This window comes from Polypterus senegalus, chromosome 8, assembly GCF_016835505.1.
Source record: "Polypterus senegalus isolate Bchr_013 chromosome 8, ASM1683550v1, whole genome shotgun sequence".
NCBI lineage: Eukaryota > Metazoa > Chordata > Cladistia > Polypteriformes > Polypteridae > Polypterus > Polypterus senegalus.
In genome coordinates this window covers 142,909,023-142,924,968 of record NC_053161.1, presented here as the reverse complement: position 1 = coordinate 142,924,968, position 15,946 = coordinate 142,909,023, and the positions used below count along the sequence as shown (strand labels likewise).

General features: G+C 39.8%; 1 protein-coding gene across 1 annotated transcript in view; it reads left to right on the top strand.

Annotated features, from left to right (window-relative positions):
• si:dkey-97m3.1 (fatty acyl-CoA reductase 1) overlaps positions 1-15,946 on the top strand; it is a 295,625-nt gene that overhangs the window by 277,288 nt on the left and 2,391 nt on the right. Inside the window, exons 9-11 of the mRNA XM_039761871.1 lie at positions 312-483; positions 1,677-1,806; positions 14,821-14,948. Coding sequence (XP_039617805.1) covers positions 312-483; positions 1,677-1,806; positions 14,821-14,948 — 430 coding nt within the window. The remainder of the gene's footprint in view (positions 1-311; positions 484-1,676; positions 1,807-14,820; positions 14,949-15,946) is intronic.

Genomic DNA, 15,946 nt, shown 5'->3' with positions numbered 1-15,946 from the left:
AAATCCTGCATGTACACGGGGAGAACATGCAAACTCCTTGGAGAATGCACCTGGGATCGGAGTCCCCATGTTGCAAGGCAGCAGCGCCACCACTGTGTGTCAGCATACTGTGAAAATGATTCTACATATTAGGTTTTGTTGTACAGCCATGATAATCTACATCCTGTAATATACAGATCTACCTTGCTCTTCTCCTGTAGCACATTCTTAATTATAGGCACTGGTGGCAGCATGAAAGACCCTTCCGTATGAAGATAAGTGACGTGATATGATATTAATCTTCGTGTGTTTTTGATGTCTTCTTTTCTTAGAGTATCTTGTAATTTCCACCTTCAAGAGAAACCCCCTGGAGCAAGCCTTTAGAAGACCAAATGCAAACATCACATCCAACTATTTGATAAACCAGTACTGGATTGCAGTCAGCCATAAAGCCCCAGCGCTGATTTATGACTTTTATCTGAGGTTATGCGGACAGAAGCCCAGGTATGATCTCTTTACCTTCCTTTTACAAACATCTCACTTTTATGTACCGTGAACAAAAATAAAGTGTGTGTTTATTTTGATTGTAGAGCAGCTCTGGAGGTCAACTCTCGCTTGGTCTCAGCCTGCACATGTCTTTGTGGGATTTTCTTTTTTCTCCCCCAATACATACATTGTGTGTTAGGTTAATTGGCAGCTGTGGACTGGCCTGGCATGAGTGAGGAGTGTGGGTGTGCACTTCAGTGTACAAGAATAGACTGGCATGTGTCGTAACCTGCTCAGATGGTAGTGGACCAACAGGTCCAGAATAAGAACAGATTAGGGCTTAGTCAGGCTTTGTTTAATGGTCATCAAAGAGTTTTACAGTAAAATAAGAAGAAAAGTCAGAGTGGCTGGCTAAAAATGATTACCCAGAGATCAAGAGGACTAAGTAAGCAAAACTAGAATGCTAACCACAATTAACAGTCAAGGTACTTTTCTAAGGCAAGATCAAACAAGATTCTAGTAACGCTTTTGTTTCCATTATTTGGAAGTTTATGGCAAGGTCATTTGCCAGTCTGTGTGCCACTCTCTGTTAATGTGATGACTTCATGTACCACGTCACCAACAGCCACATGGCTACTAAAGGGCATCATTTCCATGAACAGTATGGACAAAATGGCCATGCAGTGATGTCCCAAACTTAACACCACCAAGGCAATATTTGTCTGGACCATGATAGTAGTGAACACCAACCCCATCTTTTTACTAGGTCTAAAACTGCTTGCTTTGGACACAGACAGGTAAGTGAGTCGTAGGCAAGGACTGGCATGGCATCCTTGTGATTTTTTAGTTCATTTGCTTCGTCAGTAGGCTACATCACAGTTTCAATTTCCGCAGGTTGTTTTTCTAAGAACTAAGCAGGAACCAGTCCTGGATAGGATGCCAGTCCATCACAGCACAGTAAGCAGCTGTATTTAAAGAATTACATACGATTTGTGGAGACAATAACATAAAATTAAATAAAAACGTTTACTTTTGGCATGCCTGAATGTAAACAGCTCACCTCAACCATAATGGAAGGGTTTGGTCTCTCATGTGCTTCTCGGTCTAGTCAATTGTTATTTGAATTACTTATAAGCTCCAGCCAAACCTGAAATTCCCAATGTGAGGGCTGGACGGCCACTTGCTTCAGCGCTGTTCTTTTGTTTTTACAGGATGATGCGGATTTTCAATCGACTTCACAAATCCATGATGCTTCTCGAGTACTTCAGCAGCCAGTCATGGGAGTGGAATTCCGATAACATGAACATGCTGATGGCTCAGCTTAGTCCTGAAGACAAGAAGGTAGGCACATGATGACATTCACTCACTTGGGCTATGTTCAGACTCATTTAAATGGCATTTTTAAACTGTGGAAGTAAGCCCCCCGAGGAAGACAGGAGTAGTTCAATCAATCAGTCTTCATTCAGTCACAGATGAGTACATGGATTCCACGTTGCAAGGAAGAAGAGCAGAGTTCCATTTTTCAATTGGCTTTTTATATTTTTTTCTTCCTCCCCTTCCTGTTATTCATCAAAAAAAATATTGTTTACTTAACACTAGAATTACCAGAGCCTACGAAAAAACTCGTAGATCCGTCCCACCTTAAATCGCTTCTCACCTCTCCATCAACGCCTTTAGTCCCGTAAATGTGTGGATAAGCAGCAAGCAGCCTGCTATCACATCCACCACCGGCGCACAGTTTTCTCAGTTCAAGTCTGTTTACCTGCGTGTCAGTTGCTTGGAGTTGTATAGAGTGAGAAGTCAAGCAAAATGACACCTTTTATAAATACTATATCTTTATTTAGAACAATTGCATTTCATGTGTGTTCCATGTCTACAACGATCTATGTAAACACATCTTAAAACGGAATAAAATAAAACAAAGCTAACCTTTTCAAGTATCATAAATCACACCGGCTATTACAGACTGGAATCAAATGTATGTTTTTATTCTAAAATAGTAAGAATACGAGCAGCTCACTTCCCAAAACAGTCCCGTCCGGGATCGAACCAATGAAGTTTAGATTCCCAGTCAACAGTTGACACTGTTGCGCCACCGAAGCGGTCATAGCAAATGCGTGTCAATGTCGCACCCTAACGCGGGTTCTTTTTCAGCAGTTATATTTTTGAATAGAAGCGCACTTGTTCTGTTATATTTGTACCTTTTGTGAAAGTGTTTATTTGATATTTGGACTTCAGGCTTCACACATTATACACTTCATGTCTACATTTTGTCAGTTATTACTAAAACATGAAAAAGTTTCTGTTTTAACAATGTGCTTACTGTACATAGATTGTTGTAGACACGGAACACACATGAAATGCAAGTGTTCTAAATAAGGATATAGTATTTATAAAAGGTGTCATTTTGCTTGACTTCTTACTCTATACAACTCTAAGCAACTGACACGCAGGTAAACAGACTTGAACTGAGAAAACTGTGCAGGGTGGGGGATGTCATAGCAGACTGCTTGCTGCTTATCCACACATCTACAGGACAAAAGACGCTGACGGAGAGGTGCAAAGCGATTTAAAGTGGGATGGATCTGCGAGTGTTTTTGTAGGCTCTGGTAATTCTAGTGTTAAACATTTTATTTTATTGTGCAAATTGGCCAACCGTTTCTGTTTTGTGTACATGTCAGATGGGGCCCTAAAGAAGGAAAGGTCATCTTGTGTCAAATAGACGCGTTTGTAAACAAACTGGAAATGGTCCTCGGTCAGCTTACTGGACCCTGTCTTATGACAGACGCCTGTATGAATAACCTGCCATTATAGCAAAACCACTGTGTCAGCTATTAACCCCAAGTAGCTTGCAATCCGTTAATTTTTCTTTCACGGAACAATCTTTGGTTATAATACAGTTTTCACATTTTTCAAGTATATCAGCCCCAATATTACAATAGACTAAAACACAAATGATGTGACAGCTCACCTACATAGAGCATGCACACAGCAGAGGATACGGGAAGTGGATGTGTCCTCCACGCTAGACATTCATTTGCAGCTTGTGTTTACACATAGAGAACAGAAATGTCAAATAAGACAAAAACATTTGATTGGAGTGCCAATGAGGTGGAATTGATATTGAGAGGAACTCACGAGTACAAGGTGAGCTAAGGAGCTGAAGAAAATGCAATGAACAGAATCCAGCAATCAGTGTGTGATTAGCATTTTCAAAGCTCTCTGTTTTTTCCCATCCAAACTGCAGCACTGAGCTGATGCTTTCAGAAATTTATGGCTCTGGACAGCATTTTCAGAAGTCTCCATTTTTGGGTTTAAAAACGCTGGGGTAGTGTGGACAAAAGGTGAAAACAAAGGCCAATGTCTTCATTTGTAATTAAGAACAAATTTAGTGTGGCTATGGTATCAAGATCATTCAGAGGAGGACAGCAGTGTGTTGGCCTCCGATTTACTTATGGACAATATATTCTTAGACTAGCAGAATACCCGCGCTTCGCAGCGGAGAAGTAGTGTTTTAAAGAAGGTACGAAAAAGAAAAGGAAAAATTTTAAAAATAACGTAACATGATTGTTAATGTAATTGTTTTGTCATTGATATGAGTGTTGTTCTCATATCTATCTATCTATCTATCTATCTATCTATCTATCTATCTATCTATCTATCTATGTTGTTCTCATATCTATCTATCTATCTATCTATCTATCTATCTATCTATCTATCTATATATATATATATATATATATATATATATATATATATATATCAAAATACCCGTGCTTGGCAGCGGAGAAGTAGTGTGTTAAAGAAGGAAAGAGAAAGAAAAGGAAACATTTTGAAAATAACGTAACATGATTGTCAATGTAATTGTTTTGTCACTGTTATAAGTGTCGCTGTGATATATATATATATATATATATATATATATAGCAAAATACCAGCAGCGATGTCATGTGTTAAAGAAGTTATGAAAAGAAAAGGAAACATTTTAAAATAATGTAACATGATTGTCAAAGTAATTGTTTTGTGTATTTGGTGGCAGTGTCACAAAGTTATTTTCGTCTAGCTGCATCAGAAAATGTACCACGACGTCTGACACGCCTCCTTTTTACTGTTTTCTCACAGCTTGGATTGCTGCTGTCATATATACATACACACACACACACATACATACATATATATAATATACATATATATATACACATACATATCTTCATATCTACATATCTATATACATATCTACACACACAAATTATATATATATGTATGTGTGTGTGTGTGTGTGTGTGTGTGTGTATATATATATATATATATATATATATATATATATATATATAATCTAGATAGGTGTGTGTGTATATATATATATATATATATATATATATATATATATATATATATATACACATACATACATATATATACACATACATATACTTGTGTGTATGTTTGTATGTGTCTATATGTGTGTGTATAGCTTTGGTCACTGAGTGCAAGGGAAAAATAATGAAATATAGTCTATAAGTTATTAAACAGTAAAACATTAACGTTTTAAGAAGTACAGGTACATTGAGCACTACTGGAGTGGTTTGGGTAAACTACATTTTAAAGACTGTGTAACACAACAGGTAAGTAACTAACAGCAGCTAAAATGTATATGGATCATCTCTCGGTAGTAGATCCCTTTTGAAAGGCGCTACACGACGGCTGTGGTATAGAAATTACATTTTCTATGTGAACGCTCAAATTTGTGCCTCTGGTAATGTGCCTTACCGGCAATTAAAGAAAATTATTTTTGTGTCCTCTGCCGTGTTAAGAGAAAGGCTTTGGTTTGGGATAAAAGGAAAAAGGTGTAAAGAAAGGAAAGTTGCCTTTTCTTTTATATAGTATAGAGAGATGTGTTCGCTGACGTTATGATCGCCTTTTGGGACAGTCGCGTGGGTCTTGTGTAGACTGGTGAGACGTCCCGCCATTAATCGGCTGTGATGGCACTGTCAGTCCTCCACTGTGCGTGTTTCATAATCCGAGCTGAGGACCTGATAATCGTATCGTGCAAAAGAAAGTGTGAATCGCCTTAATATTATTTTGCCGTGGTGTAGAAAAGGGGTCCCGTGTTTGCACTTGTCTGGGCTATAGCTCAGGGGAGGATGAAAAAATTAAAAGTGCTCACTTTGACTTAAGGCAGAAGCGCAGTCAGCGTCTCAAAGGCCGGCACAGCTATGCACGCGCTGGCTGCTCGACTTTTGCTGGGCAGGAGACCCCTTTTGTACACACGCTCATGATATCAAAAGTCTCAGCGCTCTTTGGAGGTCATTCATATATTATATATATAGCAAAATACCCGCCTAGCGGCAGGAGAAGTAGTGTGTTAAAGAAGTAATGAAAAAGAAAAGGAAACATTTTAATAATAACGTAACATGATTGACATTGTCATGAGTGTTGCTATCATATATATTCCTGCCTAAATAAGTCACCCTCGCTTTGCTCTTACTTTTTTACCGTTCATTTAATCATGGCTAGTGGCGGAAAAATTATAAAATGGAAGGAGGATGGCTTTACCAAAACAATTATTGATGGCGAATCGATTATTCATAAAGCTTGAATTGGTGATCTGTTTTTCTGTGTTAACCTCATATTTTTCATACTTCTTCTCAAACTAAGGGGGTGCGAGGGTAAAATGAATCGGGATGCGCTGATCAATGTAATCGGTGTACCAGGAAATCATGCATTGACAAAAGCTCCCTTTGCTTGTAATGCAAAGTGTGATTAAATGCATTATTTTAAAGCGTTATGGAGCACATGCATCGAAGCTTCTCAGCTGTGCTTGTGCTAAGAAAAGGAAAGATTTTAAAAATAGCGTAACACGATTGTCAATGTGACCTTTTGTAAGTAGTGCCTGGAGGATTCAGTGTGTTGAAACTCTAGAGACAGCGTGTGTATTAACTTGAGGTAAATGGGAGGGGAGATGATGACGTGACTCCCCACCGCCTTTAACTGTCAATCCCCACAAACACAGTCTCTCGAATTTGCATAAGCACACCCCTTCACCTACAATTTTAACTTAGTTACAAAGTGATCAAAACTCGTTTATATCCCGTCCTCTCATTAAACTTGTATCCCGCATTACCTGTGGGCATGTGAAACGCCAGTGGTAGCCTGTCTATGAACTTAATTTAAAGTTTAGGTTTACACCTTGCTTTCTTTCCGAGGTAGCAGCACTCATGAATATGGTAGTATATGCCACTCGCTCGCTTCTTATTGTTTCGCTGCCTTCTCAATTATATAATGCATGTTTTCTTAAGCGCTTTTTGGAGGTCTTCCTGGTTTTCTACGTACTGCGTTGACAGTCAGTTCACGTGATTACGTGGGAGGCGTGATGATGTCACACGAAACTCCGCCCCCTACGTCTTTGCAGCTCTACTCCATTACAGTTAATGGAGAAAAATACCTTCCAGTTATGACCATTAGGCGTAGAATTTCGAAATGAAACCTGCCCAACTTTTGTAAGTAAGCTGTAAGGAATGAGCCTGCCAAATTTCAGCCTTCTACCTACACGGGAAGTTGGAGAATTAGTGATGAGTGAGTGAGTGAGTGAGTGAGTGAGTGAGGGCTTTGCCTTTTATTAGTATAGATTAGTAATGGAAAGACGGTCATTGGTGTCATTGTGCTTTTCACTTAGTGTGTTCATCTTTCTGCTGCCTTTGAGTGCTGGATGATGGACTGAAGTGTGATCTCTTCTGATTAGCTCAAGTGAAAATGCTAATGTACCTCTGAGAAATGCCAAAACAACAAAACCCATTTCCTCAAAACAACATTAAAAGGGCAAGAATGTGATGGTTTGGACATGTGCAGAGGAGAGATGCTGGGTATATTGGGAGGAGGATGTTAAGGATAGAGCTGCCAGGGAAGAGGAATAGAGGAAGGCCCAGAAGAAGGTTTATGGATGTGGTAAACGAGAAGACATGCAGGTGATGGGTGTAACAGAACAAGATGCAGAGGACAAAGATATGGAAGAAGATGATCCGCTTTGGCAACCTCTAACGGAAGAAGAACATTAACATTAAGAATTAATGATTCATTCGCAGTTGTCTTGTTGAACTTCTCTATAGGCCCTTTGTTACTACTAATGTTACCGTGTGATCAGCAGGCCCTATGTGAACACTCATTAATAAGTAAGTGCTGCAGCATGGCTGAGGTGTGCACCCTGCTGACCTAAGAGTGATGCAAAAGAAATCTTCAATCAAAACATCAGTCAGTCAGTCATTTTCTAAACCGCTTTTTCCTGAACAGGGTTGCAGGAGGTGCTGGAGCCAATCCCAGCCAGTACAGGGTGTAAGGCAGGAGCAACCCTGGACAGGACATCAGTCCATCGCAGGGCACATACACCCCAACCACACAGTCGGGCCAATTTAGGATCGCAAGTGCACCTCACTTGCATGTCTTTGGACTGTGGGAGGAAACTGGAGCACCAGGAGGAAACCCACGTAGACACAAGGAGAGCATGCAGACTCCATGCAGGGAGGACCCAGGAAGCGAACCCGGGTCTCCTTACTGCGAGGCAGCAGCGCTATCACTGCCCAACTGTGCCTGCGCGCACTAATAGAGTCATATCCTAAATGGAATACTTTGAGTTATCCTATGGCATCTGATCTATGCTTCAATAAATTGTAAACTCCATAAATGAGAGCAGAGACGCTCACTGAATCAGTCACTGAGAGACGTTACACCGTTTAATTGAGGTGAACTTGCCGCATTACCGTCATTGTCGTTCCTCCAAATTCAAAGCAGGAGTCATAGTGTAAGAAGGTAGACATTCTGCCTGTAATTTTTGGCTGCTGTAAAATATGTAATGAGATGTCAAAATATTTGACTCTCCACAAAGAGCCAGCTTTTTAATGACAGACTCTTTTGTGACTGCCGTACCGAGAAATCTTCGGTTGTCAGTTTACTTCTGCTGGCACACATTTGGCTCAGCTTTTGTTTTTGGTTTTTCTACATGTTGATGCTTGAAGACATCTTAGTGTCTTGAATTCATGTGCTTTTAACTTGGGTTTATTATTAGGAAAGTTACTTGATTTTCTTGCTCTGCTTTGTAAGGTGCAGTGCTGTATATTACTAAGCTAACTGGATGACTGATTTTAAGCTTAACTGGAGTTGTTTTTTTTTTTTTATTTCTGTCCACTCTGGCCATTTGGCTTTATCATCTTTTATAAATGTAATTCAAAATCAATTTTATATTCTAGATTTTAATGACTATGTTTCTCTTATATAACTGTTTATTACTTATGTACGTTTTGTATACTGTTTATCCAAATTTATTTTGTTTTTCTTCGCATGTAACACTTTGTGCTCACACTTTTTCTGAAAATGTCCTATAGAAATTCTGCACATGATGTTGTTGCTGAGGTTCAAGAGCAAAGGACAACAATGGCTTATGGGTTCTCTGTTTAAAACAATGCACCCCAGTCTACTCTGTCCATGTTTCCCAGAAACCCCCTCATCTGCCTCTGCAGCAAACTAAAACTTACAAAAGACGGAATCAGAAAGACTCTGGGGGTCTACCACAACTACACTTCCTTGGTCCAAGTTCTCTTGCCACTGTTTTGACTTCCTGTAAGGCTTCATTTGGTATCCATAGCAGTTATAACGATTAGATAATCGGCTACCATTCATGTCCTAATCGATGCCAACCTACGCCATCATATGTCGAATGCCCAGGAAGAAGCGAGACAACCAACTGGTCAGGGTGAGATACACCCAAAGCGCTTTTTTGAATTACTGTGGGGCCTACAGATGTATTTTTTGGAAAGATATTAGATGATTTATTTCCCTAACATATTCATACATTGCAGTTTACTTGTAGTGTTATTTAAGAGCTAAAAGCAGAGGCTAGCAATGCAGCCATCTTTTTTCCAAATGGCTTATCCAATTCTTGAGTCCCAGGGAGCCTGAGCTTATCCCAGCAGCATCAGACACAAGGCAGGAAGCAGTCCTGATTAGGGTGCCTGACGTTTACATCTCAGTGTTTATGTTTTTATATTTGCATGTGCATGCTGTTTATTAAAGATTATTTATCAATGTGTACAACACTCTGGGCATTGTCAGTTGAAAAATATAAAACTAACAGAATTTTCTCAGGCCTGTTTAGGCCAATTCAGGATCGAGCGACTATCCCAGCAGTATGTAGGGTAAGGCAGAAAGCAACACTGGACAGGACCCCAGCCCACCACACACACACACATTTACACTCGCACTGGCACTTGCCAATTCACTTACATGGCATGACTTTGGGGGTGTGGGAGGACAACTGGAGTACATGGAGGGACATTGATGTACACAAAGGGGAAATGTGCAGGACACAGGAATCAATCCCAGGACGCCAGACCCATGAAGCAGCACTGCTACCCAATAAATAAACATATCTAAATTATAAAATGCTACTGTGTGAACTGAAATGCGACTCAGTGTTTATTTTCTATAAATCCATCACATTACATCCATTTTTTTTTTTTTACATTTCAATCAAATCCCTCCAAGGCTGTATTTTCACGATTGCGATGTTGAGGCCTGACTGGCTGAAGAGATTCTCTGCATAAGCGCTCGAGATTCAGATCCTCCTTAGGATTCCTTTAAAAAGAGAATTTTGGCTTCTCCATCAGTGCAGCCGAGCAGACTCTAAATTCCTGCTGCTGTTGGCGCAACACCCTCGTATAAATTATCCAAAAGCCATCTGTCCTGACACGGTCTGAAAAGTCTGCTTGTTGAGCAATTTTGCTCTTGCCTGTTACCAGACAAGCTAATAAAAGGCTGCTAAATGATAAAATGTTTAATTAGAGTGGCCATCTGCTTTAAACATCTTAAAGACTGAGCTGAGCTTAGAAAACCAAAAGTGTGCACGGAGTCTAATGGCAGCGTTAGAGCTTTAGCGTATGCCACTGCAGCAACGGGGATGTCCAGTGGCTGATTTACAACAAGACAAAAGATAAGTAAGACAAAACTGGCATGGAAATGTTGCATTTGTATTCTTGGTTACAATGCAAAATTGGCTTATAGGGTCCAAAAAAATGAAAATTCATCGATAAAGACAATCAGATTCAAATGATGTTTGCTGATGACATTATGATCTGTAGCGATAGTAGTGAGCAGGTTGAGGAGACCCTGGAGAGGTGGAGATCAGCGTTAAGAGAGGAGAGGAATGAAGGTCAGTAGGAACAAAACAGAATACATGTGTGTAAATGAGAGGAAGGTCAGTGGAATGGTGAGGATTCAGGGAGTAGAGCTGGCGAAGGTGGATGAGTTTTAATACTTGGGTTCAACAATTCAGAGTAATGGGGATTGTGGAAGAGGGGTGAAAAAGAGAGTGCAGGCAGGATGGAATGGGTGGAGAAAAGTGTCAGGAGTGATTTGTGACAGACAGGTATCAGCAAGAGTGAAAGTGAAGGTCTACAGGACAGTAGTGAGACCAGCTATGTTATATGGGTTGGAGACGGTGGCACTGACCAGAAAGCAGGAGACAGAGCTGGAGGTAGCAGAGTTAAAGATGCTAAGATTTGCATTGGGTGTGACGAGAATGGACAGGATTAGAAATTAGTACATTAGAGGGTCAGCTCAAGTTGTGTGATTGTTAGACAAAGTCAGAGAGGCGAGATTGTGTTGGTTTAGACATGTGCAGAGGAGAGATGCTGGGTATATTGGGAAGGGGATGTTAACGACAGAACTGCCAGGCAAGAGGAAAAGAGGAAGACCAAAGAGAAGGTTTATGGATGTGGAGAGAGAAGACATGCAGGTGATGGGTGTAAAAGAACAAGATGCAGAGGACAGGAGGATATGAAAAAAGATGATCCGCTGTGGCAACCCCTAAGGGGAGCAGCCGAAAGAAGAAGATTCAGATTTCTAGGATGTCTGGGCCCAGATGAACCAGAGCACAGCATATACTGTAGTGAATTTCACATTTTCATTTATTCTTGTTATTCTGTTTATAGCTGACACCTGCTTTATCAATGCAGTCTACCAGTAAATATTGCATTTGTGTACGTTGAGTTTGGTATTAATATTGTGATTAGTGGTCAGGACATGTTTTGGCCTATTGAGAGTCTCAATTCCTCTTTCCTCTGCACCCCCATACCTGGCAGACGTGTATTCATAAGAGCCAGATGACCAGGACCTGTCGTACTTGTTTCTGGGCCAGTAATCATGTGGCCTCACCGCTGTCCAGAACAATCAAGCAAAAACAACAACATTTATTTCTATCGCACATTTTGTAGTTGATGTAGGTCAAAGTGCTTTACAAGAAGTTAATGTTAAAAGAAAAGAACAACAAGACTGGGCAGGAATATTAATGACTAAGTAACAAAGAAAAAATGAAATCTCTACTGAACGCAGTCCATTGAAGGCCGCCATGTCTCCACACCCCTCGAACGCCATGTACACTTTTTCTAATTTGTTTTATTACCACATCTATCTTAAAAATAAACTGGTCACACTAGCTTTCTTACAGCTCAACCCTCAGTTCACCCAGCTAACATGTCTCATCTTGATGTTAACACTCATAGAAATCCCAAAGAGTCAGGATTCTCTCTGTAATGTCCCAAGACCACCGGGCCACAATATCGCATCACTCCTTCTGTGTTCTCTACACCTCCCAGAGCAGGCATCACAGGGACATAAAGATCAGATACCCAGACCACTTTAAGTGGCTTCCCTTGATCCAGACCTGCAGTGAGGTTCCTCTGATGTCTTCAGGACTGTCATGCTTCTAACAAACTTTGTGTAGTAACTTCCTACATTGGACTAGTATTAAGTCCCCAAACTTAATAAGACAAACTCTAAAATTGTGTAATGGAAATATTATAAGAAAAGGATGCTGATGGAAGAGGTGTTGGAGAGGAGGCTAACAGAGGGTGGTATCCCTGTAGTCTGAATGTGGATCTCAATGTCCCAGTGTACAGATGGGGTCACTGTGCTGTAAAATTGCCGCTGTCTTTCTGATGAGATGTAAAAATGAGGTTCTGACTTTCTGTAGTCATTAAAGATTCCTGGGCATCTGTTTGCAAGGAGTAGGGTGTATCCCAATGTTCTGGTTAAAATGTCCACCTTGGCCTGGTAATTCTGCCCCCATAATCTTCCCCTGTTCCTAATTGTCCAACTGTCTCTCTCACCCTTTCACAGTTTAATAGATAATGTGTGGTGAGGCTTCTGGCCAAAAATGGCTGCGGCACATCATCTAGGATGATGATACATGTTGGTGGTGGATGAAGGGGCTTCCCACTCACCATGTAAAGTGTTTTGAGTAGTAAGAAAGCTTTGTATAAAATGTGAAGAATTATTATTATTATTATTATTACTGGGGGCTTCGACCCCTGCTCGCTTTGCTCGCCAACCCCCGTTTTTGTTTTCCCGGATACACACTTTGTTTCTTTTTATTGTTGCTATTTCATTAGTTTCACTTTTATTTCAGATCTTCTGTAAAAACAATAATTGTAATCTTTCGAGTCCCAATGTGCTGAATCTTTTTAATGAGGTCAGTGAGACTTGTGTTTAATGACTTTGTACCATAATTTAGGATAGGGTTCTCTATTTAGAATTTCAGCACAAACAAAACAATCCACATCATCAGCAGGTAATAATTTTTTTTTGCAAAGTAACCAATAAATACATGTGAAGTAAACTCTATTTTTGAAATTCTCTTGACTTAAACTTCAAAGCCTTACAATATTTACATACTTCTGACATATCACCTATGTCTATGTATTCGATCTCTATTCGCCTTTTCGTTATTTCTCCGAGTAATAATTTCTCTTTCTTTGCGCTAATACAATATTTACTTTCTTTTTTTTTTGACACTGTCATTGTTTGCTGCTTTCATATTCTGTATCTTGCTCTGCATGTGTTTCGCGCCTACGTCTTTTGAATTCCAGTTTTCATTATCTCTAACCTGCTCTGCATGTGTTTGGCCCCCTTGTTTTTTAACCTCTTTATGACGTTTTACTTTGTTTTCTACTCTGTCTTTTATTTCTGATCTCTCTTTATCCTGCTTTTGTTTCAATGACACCTGGTCTGTAGTGATTACTTTCCCTTTTTCGAGTAATAATTGCTGTTTGTTTGTGCTCCTGCGATCTTTACTTTCTTTTTTTATTTTGTAATTTTCTTACTTTCATATTCTTTAGCTTTCTCCACATATGTATCGCGCCAAGGTTTTTTTTTCTTGAGCCTTTTGAATCCCACTGCTTTCATAATCGCTAACCTGTTCTGCATGTGTATAGCTCCAACGTCCAGATTGGACCTGCTTTTTTTCCAATTCCACTTGTTCCGGGCTGATAATTTCTTTCCTTATTTTCTGAATTTGCACCTAGATTATTCATTTTCTTTTTTGTCTCTCCAACACCTTTGAGTCTCTTTTCTCTGCACTGCTTTCTTCTTTGCTTAGTCGTCTATGTTTATAACGTATTGTCCTTATACGCTTTATATGCGCTGAGAGCCCTGGATCTGTGTGCGCTCAAAGCCAAAACACGACTGAGTGTGTTGCTGCCCGTGCTCTTATTTGGTTGTAAGTAGGGTGTGTCTTGCAAGAATCTCATGTTCTACATCATCTCTAGACTGTCCTGGGTCAATCACTTGGCACAAAGTCTCATGTTTAAGGTCCCTGCGAGACGCTCTGTGGCCAATCTCTTTAGTCTTGCGGGTCTTTTAAGTGTCTTTCTTGATCTTAACATGAAGATCATGTCTTGTCGCCCTACTGTTTCTCTCCAGGATTTTTTTTTATAATAGAGAGATGATTATTATTATTATTATTATTATATATTAAATTGTGATATTGATCTTTCAGATATTAGTTGGTTAAACACATATGCTCTGTAATTAGTTTTAAGGTGATTTCCACTACAATACAAATGCAGAAATAATATTATATAAGATAATAATAAACTATTTTTTTATTGAAAGATCTAGCTAAGCCATTTGTTAATATAAGATATTGGGCCTCATGTATTAATTTATGCTCAGAATCCATAGCCACGTTTATATGCACACATCACCCTGCGCCAAGATTCTCCACTTCACAGCTCCAGCCACAAGGACCTGTGACAGGAGCAGCCACGGAGGGGTCTGCTGCTGGAGGTCTGAAGCCAGACCCTTGTCGTTCTTTGTCTCTACACGCGACTCTGTACGATAACGGATGATTTGGACATCTTCAGTCTCAATATGAAGGTTACAATTCTCAGGGAGACCTCCAATATACAGGTGCCCTCAAGCTGTACCGCCTTTGCACACCATGTCTGAGCATGGCTTTCGAGTGCAGGGATATTTGATGGGATCTTCTATTGAAATGAAATTCTGTATTATTATTTATTTTTTTTGCAGACTTTTAATTTTGATGTTCGCCAGCTGCATTGGCCTGAGTACATCGAGAACTACTGCATTGGCACTAAGAAGTATGTCCTCAATGAAGACATGTCTGGACTTCCAGCTGCAAGGCAGCACCTCAAAAAGTAAGTGGTGGGTCAGTCCTTGAGGTTTTCAGAGAAGTAAAAGTTTACAAATAAATGTGTATTAATTGTGAGTGAAAGCTGACTGTGGCTGCCTCCTCCTCCATACCGATGGAGTTGACAGAGGGAGTGAAAAGTTCAGAAGTCAAGAAATGGGGGGCTCTTTATTGATGTATGGGCTGCAGAGAGGAGCTGAATGCCAGTATCTTGCAGGACAAAATGGTATCTTAGGAAAGAGAGGCAGAACTGCTACCACTTCACACAAACCTCCACATATGGCAGTAGACTACGTGAATTTGGATGATAGCAACACGTCGCAGAGCTAAAGTAAATATTGAACATATCTGGCACTTAGTGTAGAGGGAGTATTTTCCCCAACACCTCTCAAAGCAAAGCAAATAGACAGTATTTTTGGTCAGTGCAAATTTTTGAGTTAATGATGCCATTTTAATTTATATTACAATTGAAACATTTGTTTAGTAATTAGTTATTAGTAAAAAGTTAGGCATTGCCATGTTAGTCAGTTATACGAACTAGGTAGGAAATTGTTCAGTTCATCTGAAATAAGTTTTTGGTTATAGTTGGCTTGAGGCACATTATTCCAAGCCCAGCTGACATCTCTACTACATACATGTACAATTCCAAATGGTTATACACATTGATGTGCATTTTCACATAACATATATATATTCATTTATTAAGATTTTATACACAATAGTAGCATTTATTTATATAATGTATAGCATCAATCAAGCAGTGGCATAGCTATAGGACGGGCGGAGGGGGCGGTCTGCCCCGGGCGGCATTATTGGCCAAAAGGCTCATACAATTCGTGTGTAAGCAGCAGAGTTCGAAAAAAAAATATCACTCATGAATGAAAAGTAAAATTCTCTGATTTTTATCCAAAAATGCTTCAAAAATAATTGCCAGACAGCCCTTCTGTGACGGCATCAGACACAGCAGTTGAAATTTATGAGGCAATAACAAAAATAAAGAAACTT